Genomic DNA, 19877 nt, shown 5'->3' with positions numbered 1-19877 from the left:
TGTGCCTCATTAAAACATTAAATAACAAGATATAGCAGAATATGCAGCAACTACTATAATTTTAAAGTATCATGAGCATAATAATATTCAAGTTATCATTAACAACTTAATCAGAACATACGTGCTTTCCGTTGGTGACTAAGTCACAAGTATTGATGATGTTACTGTGGATTGCTGCCTTATTCATAATGGAAAGAAATGCTAATTTTCACTAAGCAGCTAGTGAAAATAAAGATGTAATGTCTTATGGCAGGGGTGGAGGGAGGAGGATTGAATGAAGGCAATCAAAAGGTACAAACTTCCAGTTTTAAATAAGTACTAGGGATATAATGCACATGATAAATATAATTAACACTGCTGTATGTTACATATGAAAATTGTGGGGTTTTGTGTGTGTGTGTTTAGGGCTGCTTCTGCTGCATGTGGAGGTTCCCAGGCTAGGGGTCCAATCGGAGCTATAGCTGCCGGCCAACACCACAGCCACAGCAACGCCAGATCCAAGCCATGTCTGAGACCTACAACAGAGCTCACGGCAACACCGGGTCCTTAACCCACTGAGTGAGGCCAAGGATCGAACATGCAACCTTATGGCTCCTAGTCAGATTCATTTCTGCTGCACCATGACGGGAACTCCTGAAAATTGTTAAGAGAGTAAATCCTAAGAGTTCTCATCACAAGGAAAAAAATTTTTTTTCTGTTTCTTCAATGTTTTATCTATATGAGATGATAGATGTTCATGAAACTGTGATAACCATTTTATAATATATGTAAGTCAAATCATTATGGTTTACACCTTAAACTTACACAGTGCTGTATGTCTATGTTTATCTCAATAAAACTGGAAGAAAAAAAAAACACATAATGACTTCCCATCCAAGTTTACAGACAATTTAATGTAGAGAAATCAATTTTTCATAAGTAGGAAAAGAAGTTCCTTGTGGTACAGTGAATTAAGGACCTGGTGTTGCTGCAGCTGTGCTACAAGTGAGGCATGAGTTTGATCCCTGGCCCAGGAACTTCCACATGCCAAGGGTGTAGCCAAAAAAAAAAAAAAAAAAAAAGAAAGAAAGAAAGATGGGAGGCTAATGACCATCCAGTAAATGACAAGGGCTGGAAACCAAGCAAGACTGCAGGGGGAAAAAGGGTGATAGATCTGTGAAACAGTTCAGAGGTATATCCAAGAAACAATTAGATGTGTAGGGTAAAGAAAAGACTGCAGAGAGTATCTGGCACAGCTGAGTGGATGAATAAAAACAAATGTTTTTAAGTTTTTAGCACCTGATACATGAAATCTATTCTAATTAGGGTTACTGAATTCCCAAGTGAATTTTATAAAACAATGGTAATATCACTAGCAAAGATAATGCGGATAAGAGAAAAGAACAGACAGTATGAAAGATGAATGAGAGAAGGAGGGGTACAGTAGGGAGGAGGAGACCAGTTAGGTTACAGCAAAACCCAACTCCGAAATATCTCCTTTCACAGCTCCATTTTATTCACCAGGCCTTCTAGTTTCTCTTTCATAATAATCTAGCACATTTGGAAACAGAAGAACTGGGTTCAAATTCTGACTTTGTTAATAATGACTCCTCTGAACTCATATATAACTTCTCTGAGCTTTATTCTTTATCTACAGTAAGAGCTTTTTTTACAGTATGAACTCTGAACTCATATATAACTTCTCTGAGCTTTATTCTTTATCTACAGTAAGAGCTTTTTTTTTGATATTAGGGGAATCCCTAATAGCAAATTGTCTACTTATTCCTGCTTCATAAAAATCTATATAGAAACATCTGATTAATTAGATTCCAAATAAAATAGTCTAGGAGTTCCTGTGTGGTGCAGCAGGTTAAGGATCTAGTGTTGTCACAGCAGTGGTTGAGGTCATTGCTGTGGTACACGTTTGTTCCCTGGCCCGGGAACTTCTACACGCCACAGGCACAGCCAAAAAAACAAATAAAATAGTTTACTTCATGGAAACCTTGTGTTAACTTTCAATTTATGTATGTAATTTCATAATATTTAACGTAGTAACATTTAAGGTAAATTTATAATCCTGTCACATTATCAGGACTAGGTTTGTAAAATTTATAACACCTTACCATAACAAGGAAAGAACAAAAGTACAATATACGTATTGATCAGAAGTAAGAATGCTCTCATGAGTTGTAACAACCTGCCAAAAAAACCAAACAAACCTAAACTAACCAAATTGATTATCCTTTCAGAAAAAAAAAACTGCAATACTTTCAAAGTATTAAGTTTTAACTATTTCCTTAAATCAAACCAAAAAAAGCCTCAGAATATACTTTATTTAGCTACTAACTTGTGTAACCTCTGAAAAACAGGCAATATAAATTCCTATGTATAAAAACAAATTTGAAGTAACTTCAAGGTTATTTAGGAGTTCCCTTTGCAGCTCAGTGGTTTAAGAACCCAACTAGTCCATGAGGATGTGGGTTCAATCCCTGGCCTCACTCAGTGGGTTAAGGATCTTATGTTGCCCCAAACTTTGGCATAGGTTGGAGCTCCCGTCGTGGTGCAGTGGTTAACGAGTCCGACTAGAAACCATGAGGTTGCGGGTTTGATCCCTGGCTCAGTGGGTTAAGGATTCGGCATTGCCATGAGCCGTGGTGTGGGTTGCAGATGTGGCTCAGATCCCGTTTTGCTGTGGCTCTGGCATAGACCAGTGGAAGACAAACAAAACAAAACTTTGGCATAGGTTGCAGGTGTGGCTCAGATCTGGTGGTGTTGTAGCTGTGGCATAGGCTGGTGGCTGTGGCTCCAGTTCAACCCCTTAGCCTGGGAACTTCCATATCCCACGAGTGTGGCTCTAAAAAGAAAAATAAATTTTTAAAAAGGTTATTTAATTAGTTCAAGGTTTTTCACTTTGTCTATAAAAACCTGAAGCTCCCCAAGGGTTCCACAGCATATTCTCCATCGAGAATTAGACTCTTTTTTTTTTTTCTGATCCTAAGATTTTTTTTTTTCCTTTTTTGGTCTTTTTGCCTTTTCTAGGGCCGCCCCCTCAGCATATGGAGGTTCCCAGGCTAGGGATCTAATTGGAGCTGTAGCCACCGACCTACACCACAGCCACAGCAACTCGGGATCCGAGCCAAGTCTGCAACCTACACCACAGCTCACGGCAACACTGGATCCTCCACCCACTGAGCAAGGCCAGGGATCAAACCTGCAACCTCATGGTTCCTAGTTGGATTCGTTAACCACTGCGCCACAATGGGAATTCCGATCCTAAGATTTTTATGAAATTACTTAACTAGATAACTAGATAAGACTGAATCTAGATCAGTCTTAAAAGCAGAGCTATCTACAACATCGCCTCTCTCTCTAATCCCTTGCAAAACATTTACATACCATGTTATATGCATTATTTCAAGACACATTTTCCCCTTCCATTGTGTTAACATCTATAAAACATGGTGAATTTAACTTAAAAGCCATTTAGTTCCTTGGAAATGTTCTTTCCAAGATGTAGAAACTTCAAATATTCATAATAAAAGATTGAACTTAAATTTTAAGAGTTCCCGTCGTGGCGCAGTGGTTAACGAACCCGACTAGGAACCATGAGGTTGCGGGTTCGATCCTTGCCCTTGCTCAGTGGGTTAACGATCCGGCGTTGCCGTGAGCTGTGGTGTAGGTTGCAGACGCGGCTCGGATCCCACGTTGCTGTGGCTCCGGCGTAGGCTTGTGGCTACAGCTCCGATTCAACCCCTAGCCTGGGAACCTCCATATGCTGTGAGAGCGGCCCAAGAAAATGGCAAAAAGACAAAAAAAAAAACAAACTTAAATTTTAAAAAGAAATCCCCGAATTAAAAACTAGTTGACTTCAACTGGCCAAAACCATACTGTTTTTACTTACTATAAGTTCATACTAAATCCTGATATCTAAGAGGGCAGGTTATTCCTTCCTGCTTTTTTTCAAAAATGCCCAGGCTGGAGTTGCCATCGTGGCTCAGTGGGTTAAGAATCTGACTAGTATCCATGAGGACGCAGGTTTGATCCCTGGCTTCACTCAGTGGGTTAAGGATCCAGTGTTGCCATGAGATGTGACATAGGGTGCAGATGTGGCGTGGCTCTAGTGTGGCTGTGGCATAGGCCAGCAGCTGCAGCTCCAATTTGACTCTTGCCTGGGAACTTTCATATGCCGCAGGTTCGGCCCCAAAAAGGAAAAAAAAAAAAAAATGCCCAGGCTGCTTTTGACCATTTACTCTTAAATATCAGAATTATCTTACCAAATTTCACAAAAATTTTATTGGGATTTTGATTGGATTTATACTGAATTTACAGATCATCTTGGGGAGAATTGAAATCTTCACAATGTTAAACCTTTCAATCAATGAAAAAAGTATGTTTATTTAGTCCTTTAATTTTCTCTTAATTTTTTTTTTGTCTTTTTTTGCCATTTCTTGGGCTGCTCCCGTGGCATATGGAGGTTCCCAGGTTAGGGGTCTAATTGGAGCTGTAGCCACCTGCCTACGCCAGAGCCACAGCAACAGCAGATCCAAGCCGTGTCTGCGACCTACACCACAGCTCACAGCAACGCCGGATCATTAACCCACTGAGCAAGGCCAGGGATCGAATCCGCAACCTCATGGTTCCCAGTCGGATTCGCTAATCACTGAGCAACAGCGGGAACTCCTGATTTCTCTTAATTTTTAATTTAACAATAAAATTGTTACATTTATTATTAGATACTTAGTACCACATGATAATATTGTAAACGGTGCCTTCTCTTTGTGTTATTAGTCACTCTACTCTAGAAATGCAACTGACTTTTATTAACTTTATACCTAGTTGTGTTGCTAAACTTTACCATTATTTATAATAGTTTGCTTGTAGTAGTCTTGTTGTTGTTCGTTTGTTCATTTTTTAGGGCTGCGCCTGTGGCATATGGAAGTTCCCAGGCTAGGGGTCAAATCGAAGCTGCAGCTACCGTCCTACACCACAGCCACAGCAACAACAGACCCGAGCTGCATCTGTGACGTACACCACAGCTCACAGCAACAGTGGATATTTAAGCCACTGAGTGGAGGCCAGGGATTACATCTGCATCCTCAAGAATACTAGCCAGATTTGGATTTGTTATTGCTGAGCCACAATCATATATATATTCTTACATATAATTTCTTTCTGCAAAACTGAGAAATGATTATCAACATCTAGAATTTATTTACTTATTTGTCTAATACATACACAAAGTTGTTATTAACCCACTCCTCTTTGAGAAACACTGTTACTAACTAGATAATAGCACATAGGTATAGTTTTCTTTTTTTCCTTAGCCTTATAGAATCCAGTCAATACACTGTTTTTCACAGTTTCTTTGGTTTGTTCTTTTCTTCCCCCTACCCTTCTGTTTAGCTATTTTATTCATTTGTAATACTGTTAGGTTTACTTGTCAATGTTTGCATTCCATTTTGGGTTCCTCTTCCACCACATTATAATTGATTTTAATGGTTTGTTTTGGAGCGTATATAAAACATTACTATGGTTCAGTGAGACAGAGCCACAAAAAAGACTTACTCCTAGGAGTGTCACTCCCCCTCATCAATGCTACCCTATTTCCATTTCCTTTTTCTTTCTATTCCCTTTCTCTGCCCTTCGCTGTAGGTAACCAATTTTTATCAATTTCTGGTTTATCCTTCCTGCATTTTTTTTTTTTTTGCACAAATGAGGAGTTATATGTGTATTTTCTTATTCCCCCTTCTTTCTTACAGGAAGGATAGCATATTACATATACATTTTTAGGCTCTGTATTTTTCACATAACAATATGTCCTGGAGGGAATTCCCTGGAGATCTCCTGGTTAGAATTTGGCACTTTCGCCACTGTGGCCTGGGTTTGACCCCTGGTCTAGGAACTGAGACCTTTTCTACTTCAAGTTACTGCACGTCACAGCACCCCCAAATTAAAATATCAAATAAAATTTGGAGAAAAAATATGTCCTGGAAATCAATTCATATTAGTCCACAGAGCTCTTTTTTTCTCTTCTTTTTTTACTTGCTGGCTAGTTAGTATTTCATTGTATGAATTTACAGCAGTTTTTGAAACCCAATCCTTTGAACCCATGACCCCTGAGTTCTTGCCACCTTTGTCTTTCAGTTCCCCCAAAGGCCAGCTTCTTTCCACAGCAGGGCTTTGTCTTTTTTTTTTTTTTTTCCTGGGGCCACACCCATGGCATATGGAGGTTCCCAGGCTAGGGGTCTAATCGGAGCTGTAGTGGCCGGCCTACACCAGAGCCACAGCAACGTGGGATCTGAGCTGCATCTGTGACCTACAGCACAGCTCACGGCAACGCCGGATCCCTAACCCACTGACTGAGGCCAGGGATCGAACCTGCAACCTTATGGTTCCTAGTCGGATTTGTTAACCACTGAGCCACAATGGGAACGCCCTCATTTTCCTTTTATATTTGCATAATATTCCACTATGTGACTTACTATAATTTAATCAACCATTCTAGGCATTTCAATTATTTCCAGTGTCTTGCAATTACAAACAATACTGCAATGAATAACCTTGTTCATATGTATTTTCATATTGTTGTAATTGTATCTGCAGGACAGTGAAGTTGCTGGGTTGAAAGCTAAGTACATATGTAATTTGGTTAGATATCACCAAATATCCCTCTGGAAGGATTGTAGCAATTTACATTCCCACCAGCAATGTAAGAGAAAACCTGTTTCCCTACAGCCTCAGCAACAGAATGCATTGTTCTATTATTTAATTTTTGCCAGTCTGATAGGTGAAAATGATATCTCTGTGTAGTTTTAACTTAAATTTCTCATGTATGCTTCTCATTATACATTGAGGTCCTTTGTTGCTCAATTTTTAAGAGTTCTCTATATATTAGTAATACGATTTTGTCTAAGGTGTATGTTGCAACTATTCCCTCCATGTACACCAGGTGTCTTTTGACTTTTTTTTTTTTTTTTGCTTCTTAGGGCTGCACCCACGGCAAATGGAAGTTCCCAGGCTAGGGGTCCAATTGGAGCTGTGACTGCTGGCCTACACTACAGCCACAGCAACGCAAGATCCAAGCTCTTGTCTATAACCTATACCGCAGCTCATAGTAACGTTGGATCCTTAACCCAATGAGCGAGGCCAGGGCCTGCATCCTCATGGATCCCAGTCAGGTTCATTACCATTGAGCCATGATGAGAACTCCTCAACTTTCTTTATGTTGTTTTTGGTCATTCAAAGTTTCATTTTTCCATAGGTAAATTTATCAGTCTTATATTTTACTACTTCTGGATGCTGAGTAATAGTAAGAAAGCCTTTCCCTATACCAAGATTAGAGAGGAATTCATCTATATTTCCTTCTAGTAGTTATATAGTTTTATTTTTTTTTTACATTTAGATTCTTTATTTGGAATTTATTCTTGTTTGAGAATTTGTTACATGGAAATTGAGTTTGGTGGATACCTTTTGGTGGGTATCCAACCAAAAGACACAACCAAGTGAAAGACACGGAAAAGGAAAGATTTCTTACTTGAAGCAAGTAAGGAGAACACTGGCAATATTTCCTAATGCAGTATCTCTCCAGAGAGCAAAATTGGGGAAATTTTAAGCTAAGAGTACCCGCCTATTCATAAGGGTCTTGGACAGTAAGGCAGACTCCAAGATTGAAAAGGTCAGCATCATCATCCCTTAGGTTCCAGTTGATCTAGCACTTGACAGCCTCAGGCTAATCATTACCAGTGAAAAAGAACTGATATATTATCTTTGCTACTGTTACTTCTCTTGCCTGATAACAGTTATTTGTTCCTACATTCTCTTGTTCCCTTAAAATGATTGTCCTATTCAAGGACAAGCATCATGGCCAGGCTTAGATCACAAAATGGCTTAGGCCAAAAATACCTTCTCTTCTCTCAAGAAAGCATGCCTGATTCTCTTTCTCTATCCTACCTGGTTACAAAATGGATCTCATTTTATCTTTTTCTAAATGGCTACCCAGTTACCTTAGCAACATTCATTAAAAAGCTAACCTTGGAGTTCCCGTTGTGGCTCAGCAGTAACGAACCCAACTAGTATCCATGAAGATGTAGGTTTGATCCCTGGCCCTGCTCAGTGGGTTAAGGATCTGGCGTTGCCATGAGCTGCAGCGTAGGTTGCAGATGTGGCTTGGATCTGGCATGGCTTGGATCCGGCATTGCTGTGGTATAGGCCAGCAGCTGTAGCTCCGATTTGACCCCCTATGTTGCACCCGCATCCCTTAAAAAAAAAAAAAAAAAAGCAGCTCACCTTTTCCTCAGTGGTTTCAGAAACCATCTTTGTCACATACTAAATTATACACGAAGGGAGTTCCCTTCATGGCTCACCGGTTAACGAACATGACTAAGATGTGTAAGGATGCGTGTTCGATCCCTGGCCTTGCTCAGTGGGTTAAGGATCTGGCTTGGAGAGCTGTGGTGTAGGTTGCAGACGCGGCTGGGATCCTGCATTGCTGTGGCTGTGGTATAGGCCGGTGGCTACAGCTGTGATTCGACCCCTAGACTGGGAACTTCCACATGCTGCAGGTGTGGCCCTGAAAAGCAAAAATAAAAATAATAATAATAAATTATACGTATGTGGTCTAATTCTCATCATCCTATTCTATTCCATTCGACTAGTTGTCTATTCACGTACCACTATCAGATTGCTTTAATCATGGAGGCTTTATATATATTTTAATGCCTGGTAAGCCTATTCCCTAGTAGTTTTTATCAATGTTTTCCAGCTATTCTAGAATAGCTATGGTGTATATCAAATTGTATTTGCCATAACATAGCATGCTGGTATTTTTATTGATATTGCATTGAATTTATAAATTCTCTTAAGGAAAATACATAAATAAATAATCTTAAGGAGAACTGGTGTCATTACAATGTTGAGGCATCCCATCCAAGAATAGGGAATGCTGTCTTTCCAGTTGTTCATGTCTTTATTTTTCTCTGGTGTATTTAAATTTTTTCCTCATATAGATTTTGTACATTTCTTCTTAAATTTATTCTGAAATACTTTTTTTAAAATTATTTATTATTATTTTTTTCCCACTGTACAGCAAGGGGGTCAGGTGATCCTTACATGTATACATTACAATTACATTTTTCCCCCAGCCTTTCTTCTGTTGCAACATGAGTCTCTAGACAAAGTTCTCAATGCTATTCAGCAGGATCTCCTTGTAAATCTATTCTAAGTTGTGTCTGATAAGCCCAAGCTCCCGATCCCTCCCACTCCCTCCCCCTCCCATCAGGAAGCCACAAGTCTCTTCTCCAAGTCCATGATTTTCTTTTCTGAGATGTTCATTTGTGCTGGATATTAGATCCAGTTATAAGTGATATCATATGGTATGAAATACCTTTTTTATATAAGTATTTTCCTACCATTATGTCCTCTGTTTGGTGCTTGTGTACATGAAAGCTATTAATAAGCATTAATTTTTATATTCTGTTATACCACTGATTTCTTTTATTGCTTGAATTGATTTTATCTTTGATTCCTTGGAGTTTTCCAGATATGTTATCAGAGCATGTGGAAGTTCCGGGCAAGGGATCAAACCTGTGCCACAGCAGTGACCCTTAACCTGCTGAATCACCAGGGAACTCCCTCAGAGCATTTTTCACACAGAGTAAGCTTTCATTCTTCATCACTCATTCAAATGCCACTTCTTGTCTAATCGTGTCGGTTAATAACTCTTCTATAATGGTGAAGAATAACTGAGACAGTGGACATTCTTATCTTCCTGATTTTAGTGGAAGTGCTTCCAGTGTTTCTCTACTAAATAAAGTAGGGCATTAGGGTTAAACAAATCTATTTTATTGATGTAGTATCAATTGTATTGTAATTGTAACAGTGTACTGATACTGTATTTTACTGACAGAAGGATAAAGTATCCTTCAATTTTGATTCCCTGGAGTGCTTTTTATAATAAATGGATGTTGAATTTTGTCAAAGGGTAATATCCAGGCAGATAGCTATGTAATTCTTCCTTAGATTTATTAATATATGATATTCATGGTTCTTCTAATATTGAACAAATCTTCCATTTCTAGAATAAATCTCACTTGGTCATTATTTCTATGTGGTTTTATATTTTATTTACTAAAATTTTTAGATTTTTTGCATCAATAATCATGTATAATACTGGCCTGTATCTTTATTCTTAATGTCTTTATTTGGTTCAGGTGTCAGGGTCATACTCGCTTTAAAAAAGGAATTCAGAATTTTCCTTCTTCAATACTCCAGAATAATTTATAGAGCATTAGAATTATCTGGTCTTTGAAGGTTTGGTAGAATTTCCTAGGAGACTGTCTGAGCCTGGTACTTTTTTGTATGGTAGTTCCTTTCTCCATTTCTTCTGCAGAAACTGGTCTGTTTAAACTTTCTATCTCTAATGGGAACAATTGTGGCAATCTATATTTCCCTAGAAAATTATACATCTAGCTTTTTCAAATTTACTTGTATTAAGTTCTGTAAAATAGCCTTTTACTGGTTTTTAACTTCTTCAGTGTCAATGATTATTTCCTCCTTGTGTTTATTTTGCATATTTTTGCTACTTCTCTTTTTTTCTTGATCAGATTAACTAGTTGGTTCATCTATTTGGGATTTTTTTTTTTAAACAAGATTTTGATTTATTAATTATAGTTATCATTTAAAAATCCTCATTCTTATTAATTTCTGCTTTTACCTTTATTTCATTCTTTATTGTTTCTTTTTTTTTGGCTTTTCTAGGGCCGCACCCAAAACATGGAGGTTCCTAGGCTAGGGGTCGAACCGGACTGTAGCCACAGCAACGCAGGATCCAAGCTGCATCTGTGACCTATACCACAGCTCACAGCAACACTGGATCCTTAACCCACTGAGCAAGGGCAGGGATCAAACCTGAAACCTCATGGTTCCTAGTCAGATTCATTAACCACTGCGCCACAACATGAACTCCTTCATTCTTTATTGTTTTTTTGCTTTACTTTGTCGTCCTTGTGCCAGTTTTCTAGGCTTGAAATTTAATTCACTTATTTTTATTGATAAAATGAGTTTACCTAAAAATTTTTCTTTGATAATTCCCTTAAATGCATCCTAGATATTCTGGCATGTAGTGTTTGTACTGTCATTATTTCTTTTCTTTCTTTTTCTTTCTTTTTTTTTTTTTTTTTGTCTTTTTAGGGCCATACCTGAGGCATATGGAAGTTCCCAGACTAAGATACATTGCTGGTAGTTTAAATGGTATAGCTACTCTGGAAAATTGTTTGGCAGTTTCTTACACAATTAAATGTGAATTTGGCCTAGAACCTAATTTTTTCATTACCTTAAGAATTTCCAAGGCTAAGAAATTCTGCAGAAGAATTTGGGAGGTCCATGGAACCACTTAGAATGATACGCAAAATTATGTATCTAGCTACATGTCTATTTTTCTGAAAAAAATGGCTCATAACTTCTTAAAGAGGTTTATGACTCCCTAAAAGGTTAAGAACCACCACTATATTGACTCTCTAAGAGTAAGAAAATGAAATACAAACTCCAATATTTCTTAAAATAAACATGATTTATAATGTACAAGTTCATTTTTATAAATTCCATTTTCATTCTTACTAAAGAAACCACTACCTTTCAGCTAACCTGTTTAGAAAACATTTTGTAAAATTACCATTTTAGCTCTACTTTTTTCTAAAGTGTGCATATACTTTAAATACTAAGAAATTATTATATTTAAAAATATGACTTACATTCTTCAGGCCGGACAGATGAATAACTCCCAAGATTTAATAACTGACTGGTAAATGTTGACTGCAGTACTGTCTCACCAACCCAATGATCTTCATGAATAGTAACATCTGGAAAGGGGGGAGCGGGAGGTCGGATCTTGTTATAAATTCTTTGTAAATAAATGAATTCTTTGTTTATAAATTCATTGTGGTTAATATACCCATCAGAGCAAAATACTATGCACCCCTCTCACAAGTCAGGCAACTGAAGTTCAAATAGGTTAAATGATCTGTCTAAAGGCATAAAATGATTAAATAGAAAATGTGACCTCTGAACCGAGCTATGTCTATATGTAAGTAAATAACAAAATTGCATCTGTATATTCAAACAATATCACTTACAGAAGCTTTGCTCCAAAGAGAAAGCTTAGTGGCTTTTGTTTACTTAAGACAAATATTACAATGTATATTTCTTTTTAATTAAAAAAATTGGGGGGCGGAGTTCCTGTCATGGCGCAGTGGTTAACGAATCTGACTAGGAACCATGAGGTTGTGGGTTTGGTCCCTGCCCTTGCTCAGTGGGTTAACGATCCAGCGTTGCCGTGAGCTGTGGTGTAGGTCGCAGACGCGGCTTGGATCCTGTGTTGCTGTGGCTCTGGAGTAGGGTGGCAGCTACAGCTCCAATTCCACCCCTAGCCTGGGAACCTCCATATGCTGCGGGAGCAGCCCAAGAAATGGCAAAAAGACAAAAAACGAACAAACAAAAAAAAATTGGGGGGTGTTCCCATTGTGAAGCAGCTAAATGAACCCAACTAGTATCCATGAGGACGAGGGTTCAATTCCTGGCCTCACTTGGTGGGTCAAGGATCTGGTGTTGCCATGTGCTGTGGTATAGGTCACAGACAAGACTCGGATCCCAAGTTGCTGTGGCTGTGGCAGAGGCTGGCAGCTGTGGCTGGGAACCTCCTCCAAATGCTGCCGGTATGACCCTAAGAAACAAAAAAACAAATCAAAAACAAATTGTATTAAAGTATAGTTGAGGAGTTCCCGTCGTGGCGCAGTGGTTAACGAATCCGACTAGGAACCATGAGGTTGCGGGTTCGGTCCCTGCCCTTGCTCAGTGGGTTAACGAGCTGGCGTTGCCGTGAGCTGTGGTGTAGGTTGCAGGCGCGGCTCGGATCCTGCGTTGCTGTGGCTCTGGCGTAGGCCGGTGGCTACAGCTCCGATTCGACCCCTAGCCTGGGAACCTCCATATGCCACGGGAGCGGCCCAAGAAATAGCAACAACAACAAAAGACAAAAAAAAAAAAAATTATAGTTGACTTACAATGCTGTGTCAGTTTCTATTGAACAGCAAAGTGACCCAGTCATACATATATATATATATACATTTTTTTTCTCATATTATCTTCCATCATGTTCTATCCCAAGAAACTGGATATAGTTCCCTGTGCTATAATGTAATGTATACTTCTGATAAATTAAATCATGTGGGGCAGGAAGCACAGTAGTTGTTCCAAAATAGTAGTGCCTAAAAGAGTAAAAAATATTCATATGCATTTACCCCTTCTGCTATGAGCATATATAAATGTAACGTAAGGCCTTCTTAAAGGACTTTGATTATTTTCCCCTAAGTGTCAAGGGGTAATCATCTAGTGAAATACATTAGGGAGTTCCCTTTGTGGCTCAGTGGTTAACAAACCCAACTAGGATCCATGAGGATGTGGGTTCAATCCCTGGCCTTGCTCAGTGGGTTAAGGATCTAGCGTTGCCATGAGCTGTGATGTAGGTCACAGACTCAGCTTGGATCCTGCGTTGCTGTGGCTGTAATGTAGGCCAGCAGCTGTAGCTCTAATTCAACCCCTATCCTGGGAACTTCTATATGCCATAGGTGCGGCCCTAAAAAGCGGGGGAAAAAAAAAAAAGAAATACACTGAATACGTTGGAGGTAAGGAACACTTCCCAGAAGGAGAAAGAGAATTGTATGATCTAAGATGGAATGAGAAGAAACATTTAGTGGAACTAAACATACCAATGAGGAGAAACAGTTCTAAGTAGAGCAAAATCGGTTACATTAGGGACAGAGACAGATCAATCCTAGGCAGGATACAATCAATGCATAAAATGTTGGAGTTCCCATCATGGCTCAGTGATAACAAACCTGACTAGTATCCATGAGGATGAGGTTTCAACTTCCATATGCCAAGGGTACGGCTCTAAAAAGCCAAAAAAAAATTCTGGAGTTCCTTGGTGATTCAGTGGATTAAGGATCTGGTATTGTCACTGCTGTGGCTCTGGTTACTGCTGTGGCTCAGATTCTATACCTGACCCAGGAACTTTTACATGCTGTGGCCCCCCTCCCCCCGCCAAAAAAAAGAGTAGGGATCCTGGAGTCTGGGTGAAACCTTGCTTTGCCTCCTCCTAGCTAGGTAACAGTAGGCAAGTTACTTAACCTTTCCCTCAAGCTGAAAAACGGGGATGATAATCAGTGCCCTCCTCATACAGTCATTGTAATGAGTTGAAAGACCTGTAAAGTCTAATACAGAGATGGACACAAAATAGGTTCCCATAAACATTAGCCATTATACATGTATGCATACACACTGAGGAGCACAGGGAAGATAACTGGGAGGGAACACTCCACAACTCCACTGGCAGTTATATGAGGTTGGTGCAATACCAGGATTTTCTCCTTTCCATTTCCAAATGTGATTAATATACAGTGACTCAAGAGTTTCTATTGTGGCTCAGTGGTAACAAAACTGACTAGTATCCATGAGGATGACGGTTCAATCCCTGGCCTCACTTGCTGGGTCAAGGATATGGTGTTGCCATGAGCTGTGGTATAGGTCACAGACAAGACTCTGATCCCAAGTTGCTGTGGCTGCAGCTGTGGCCAGCAGCTGCAGCTCTGATTCAACCCCTAGCCTGGGAACTTCCATATGCTGCAGGTGTGGTCCCGAAAACCAAAGCAAAGAAAAAAAAATATGGTGACCCCTGAACAACTCAGGGTTGACCCACCTGTAACTTTACAGTTGGTCCTCTATAACCCCAACCTCTCCATATCCACGTATTCAACCAACCATGAACTGTGTAGTACTGCAGTGATTACTACTGAAAAATATCCACATATAAGTGGACCTATGCAGTTCAAACCCATTTTGTTCCAGGGTCTACTATAATTTTAATAATTTAAAAATGCAATAGATGAGTTCCCGTCATGGCACAGCAGAAACAAATCCGACTAGGAACCATGAGGTTGTGGGTTCGATCCCTGAGCTTGCTCAGTGGGTTGAGGATCCCGTGTTGCTGTGAGCTGTGGTGTAGGTCACAGATGTGGCTGGGATCTGGCATTGCTGTGGCTGTGGTATAGGCTGATTGGACCCCTAGCCTGGGAACCTCCATATGCCATGAGTGTAGCCCTAAAAAGCAAAAATAAATAAATAAAATAAAAAAATAAAAATGCAATAGAAATTCTATGTCCCCTCTACAAGAATGTAATGTTTATAGCTTTATTAGAGATTAAGTCAAGTAGCATAAATGTTGTCCTTTTATCATAAGGCTGTTAATAGAGTTAAAGAAAAGGGTTAAACATAAGACACATAAATAAATAAACCATAAGGAAAAAAAAAAAGTGTGCTATCACTCCTTCCCTGTGAGTGAGAGCACAGGAAAGGAGCAACCAGAGCAGGCTTCTTAAGGAGATGCTGAATGGGAAGGAGGGAAAGAACTAAGAAGGTCAGAACAAACACCCAGAAATGGCAACACCTAAGACCTTAGGCAGTGCTGAGGAGACGCTATAAGGAGCTCAATCATGCTGGAACCCTGAGATGTAAATGGGAAAGGCTTTAGTGGGAGGGGAAAAAAGCCCACAGCGTTATAAGGTAAATTCCCACTATACAGTGATGACCTTACCTGTTAGTAAAATTATATCTCCAAGAAACACTGTAAGTGCCCAAAATGCTGCAGTCCTCCACAGAAAAACCTTCTTCTTAATTTCTGACTGGTCAATTACCACAATTGTTGCTAAAGGCACTTTAGAGCCAGAATTTGCTCCAGATTTTATAGTTATTTCTTTCATGTGACAGGGGGATAACACCACGACTAAGCAATGATACTTCTGACTTTCAGAATCACAGTTTTTTATCAATGATGTTTTTTTAATGCCCTTAAATTCAGATGCATTCCTTTGGCCCACTGCTACAATATGATCTCTCCCATTAGAAATCAACTTAATTTTCTTAGCCACATGAGGAGCTTCAGACAGAGCTTTAGGAGGGCCTGATTTCTTTTCAGAGGTCCAGCTTCTTTTACTAGAACGTTTGTGGAAAGTATTTAGCTGGGAACACAGTATTCCTGAGCTACATGGCTCAATACATATCTCATTCGGTAGCAGCTTATCTTCAACACTGAAAAGTTCTGGAGATCCTATATTTTCTTCAAGACCTTTATCAGAGTTTAAGTGAATGTGGCGACTTCTTGTTTCAGGACGAACAGGACTAACAAGTTCAAGGAAATGAGCTTGATTTTGTCCATCTTCATATCCTTCTGCAGTATCATCATTAGGCTGATTCAAATTGTCTTCGGTTATTCTTATTTCCCCATGACTTGCCTCTGGTTCGGTCTCCATGTTTACGGTCTTATTTATAGAATTCTGCCCTTTATACTTCCTTTGAGCTAAAAAAGCAAGCTGGCTGGAGGTCATTATACTGAGAAATTCAGTATTGGTTGATATTTTAAGGCCTGAGACTTTCCCAACTGCTTCTTCAGGCTTTGGCTTGTCTACTGAATTAGAGGAAAAGAACTCCAGGCACTGGTTTTGTATTTCACGATGTTCTGTTGGTACACACTTTGTTTTGATAGTTCCTGGCCCTGTGTCCATCTGTTCAGGCCTACAGACCACATCCAATACAGCTGCACACTTAGGATCTAACTGAAAGGAATTTTTTGGAAAGTTGTGATCACATATGTTTGACCGATATTGATGTTGTTCATCTGCGATCTTATTTTCACTGAAGAGATTTTGATACTTTTTTTCTTCAGCTAAATGCTGAACTCTGCCCTTAAACCCACATATTTGCTCATTGGACTTGGTTCCATCACTTGAAACCAAGGGGTGACTCTTCTGGGATTTTAAAGTTTGTGTTTCAGAAATGCAATGTATGAAGTCATCTTTCACATGAGCAGAGCTGTTCACAGAATTTGCTGGAAAGTGCCCATGAGGAAGATCTGGAGAGCCCACAGCTTCTAAGGCTTGATAGTCTTCAAGGGTTTTGTGCCTGGATTTTTCATCCTTCAGATGTAAAGGATGTTGATTGTACAAAAGCTGAATTTCTTTCCAGGGGTCAGCAGTGGACATTAAAGAAGTTGGTTCTTGAGGTACTGTCATTTCCAATGGACCAAGTGGAGCACCCCAAAAAATGTGGACTTGAGATCTTCCACTCATGGTTTCTGAAAAAAAATGAAAAATCTAAAATGAGTGTTTGTCAGTAAATTTATATATATATATATATATATTTTTTTGTCTTTTTGCTATTTTTGGGGGGCCACTCCTTCGGCATATGGAGGTTCCCAGGCTAGGGGTCGAATCGGAGCTGTAGCCACCAGCCTATGCCAGAGCCACAGCAACGCAGGATCCGAGCTGCGTCTGCAACCTACACCACAGCTCACGGCAACGCTGGATCATTAACCCACTGAGCAAGGGCAGGGACCGAACCCGCAACCTCATGGTTCCTAGTCGGATTCGTTAACCATTGCGCCACGACGGGAACTCCCAAATTTTTATATATTAACTTATAACATGCCCAAAGCAAATATAGCTGTGAATCAAAAATATAATAGAAGTGATTTATATTGGTATTCCATTTAATTATAAAAGTGATACATATATAGGAAATCATAAGAAAATAAAATATTCACACACACAAAAATCCTTATATAGACTCTTTAGGAGTTCCCTTTGTGGCTAAGTGGGTCAAGAACCCAAGTAGTATCCATGAGGATGTAGGTTCAATCCCTGGCCTCACTCAGTGGGTTAAGGATCCGGTGTTGCTGTGAGTGGTGATGTAGGTCGCAGACATGGCATGGATCCCCTGCTGCTGTGGTGTAGGCCTGCAGCAGTAGCTCTTATTCGACCCCTAGCCTGGGAACTTCCATATGCCACAAGTGCAGCCCTAAAAACCAAAAAAAACTTGACAATCAAGTTTAGAGCCTCCTTCCTTCAACTGTGACCTCAATTCCCAGAACTGAAACAGAAGGCTTGGTAGTTCCTATTGTGGCTCAGTGGGTTAAAAATCCAACTAGTATTCATGAGGATGTGGGTTTGTTTCCTGGCCTCGCTCAGTGGGTTAAGGATCCAGTGTTGCTGCAAGCTGTGGCAGCGTAGGTTGCAGATGCAGCTCAGATCTGGCATTGCTGTGGCTGTGGAGTAGGCCGGCAGCTATAGCTCTGATTCGACCCATAGCCTGGGACCTAGGGAATGGATACTGTGTCAGGCTCTTAACCCACTGAGCCACAATGGGAACTCCCTGATAAGTATTTTACAGTGCTACAGGGACAAAAAGACAGACAAGGATCTTGGCCTAAGGGAACTATCAGACTAGTTTAAAAAAAAGAGAGAGAGAGAGAAAAATAGGGAATGTAAACTAGTAATTTCAAAGTAATGTAATAAATGCTATAAACCACAACTTGCAGTCTACTGGGGAAGAATGCTACTATGGAAGGCAAGCACTGCGGCTGAGAGCATCTAAACCAATGAACTGGGAGCAGAATAAAAGGCTGAGTTATGAAAGACCATGGTATGATTGAGGACTTTTGATCAGGGATCAGGGTCCTTTGTAAGAAGGTTTCTAATAATGAAAAGTCCATATGGAAATATAGGAAGTATGGTAGTCTACAGGAAATGACAGCTGTAATGCTCAGTCACTCTTAGCATTCCTTGAAAATTCGATCATGGTCACCTCCTCCAAATCTAATAACATATCCGATTATAATTCTTGTTCTTTTTTTTGGGGGGGGGGGGCTCTTTTTGCTATTTCTTGGGCCGCTCCCATGGCATACAGAGGTTCCCAGGCTAGGGGTTGAATCAGAGCTGTAGCTGCCGGCTTACGCCAGAGCCACAGCAACGCAGGATCCGAGCCGAGTCTGCAACCTACACCACAGCTCACGGCAACGCCGGATTGTTAACCCACTGAGCAAGGGCAGGGACCGAACCCGCAACCTCATGGTTCCTAGTCGGATTTGTTAACCACTCCACCACAACGGGAACTCCTATAATTCTTGTTCTTTCAGTATCAGTGTGGATGTTCCTTCCAGTACCCTGACCTCTTCGTGCCTTGCCCACCTCTCCTTCATTGATTTTATTCTCCAACTCACCTCAGTTATCCATTCTTATAACTTACATAAGAATTCTTATTATAAGTATTCTTATAATCACATACCCTACCATTATCAATAACTGCACAGTTTTAAATTTCAATTTTCAGTTTTCAACTCCCTGACTACTTTCTCCTATCTTCCACTCACTCCTTCTAAATGCACAGCTCCAACAACTTGTTGACCACATGGGATCTACAATGAACCCAACAATCACAGCACATTTTCACAACCTCATTTTTTACCTCCCTCCTGAAATAGCCTAAATCACTCCCCATCATCATGCATCTCAAATTCAGCTGCTGTCCTCTCCAAGGTATTTGCTCAGCTAAACTCAAACCCTGGTTGAAGCATTACCTAATCTAACACCTGTAGCCAATGAAAATGAGTCTCATTTTGAGTTCATTATCACTAACCTCAAGGTGGTGTCCAGGAATCCCAGAAATTTTATCTTTCCCTGTCCATTCATTCTCCAAGATAACTCTTTAATGTCTTTTCACTCTTTAAATCCCCAGCACCTCCTCCCCTATTCTCAAGTGCAGCTGATGACCATGCTACCATTTTCATTTACAAGTTCTCAGCAACACACCTACCCACTTCCATCACACCCATATACTTTGCCCACCTTCCTTTGTTGTTTTTTTTTTAATTATTCTTTTTTGCTTTTTAGGGCCATACCAGCGGTACATGGAGGTTCCCAGGGCAGGGATCTAATCGGAGCTACAGCTGCCGGCCTATGCCACAGCCACAGCAATGCCAGACCCGAGCCGAATCTGCAACCTACACCACAACCACAGCA

General features: G+C 40.0%; 1 protein-coding gene across 6 annotated transcripts in view; it reads right to left on the bottom strand.

The window, feature by feature from the left end:
• SHLD2 (shieldin complex subunit 2) overlaps window positions 1–19877 on the bottom strand; it is a 118910-nt gene that overhangs the window by 44867 nt on the left and 54166 nt on the right. For 5 of the 6 annotated variants that reach the window (XM_047761145.1, XM_047761146.1, XM_047761148.1 and 2 more), the window contains 2 exons: window positions 15620–17155; window positions 11727–11834 (listed from right to left, as the gene is read on the bottom strand). In XM_047761145.1, the coding sequence (XP_047617101.1) occupies window positions 11727–11834; window positions 15620–17150 (1639 nt within the window). In that variant the 5' untranslated portion in view covers window positions 17151–17155. Of the gene's footprint in view, window positions 1–11726; window positions 11835–15619; window positions 17156–19877 lie in introns of those variants that run through there. The other variant, XM_047761150.1, reaches the window with a different exon arrangement.

Source organism: Phacochoerus africanus, chromosome 15 (genome assembly GCF_016906955.1).
Source record: "Phacochoerus africanus isolate WHEZ1 chromosome 15, ROS_Pafr_v1, whole genome shotgun sequence".
Taxonomy (NCBI): domain Eukaryota; kingdom Metazoa; phylum Chordata; class Mammalia; order Artiodactyla; family Suidae; genus Phacochoerus; species Phacochoerus africanus.
Note: the sequence above shows the minus strand (reverse complement) of the source record. Positions and strands in the feature narration are given on the sequence as shown.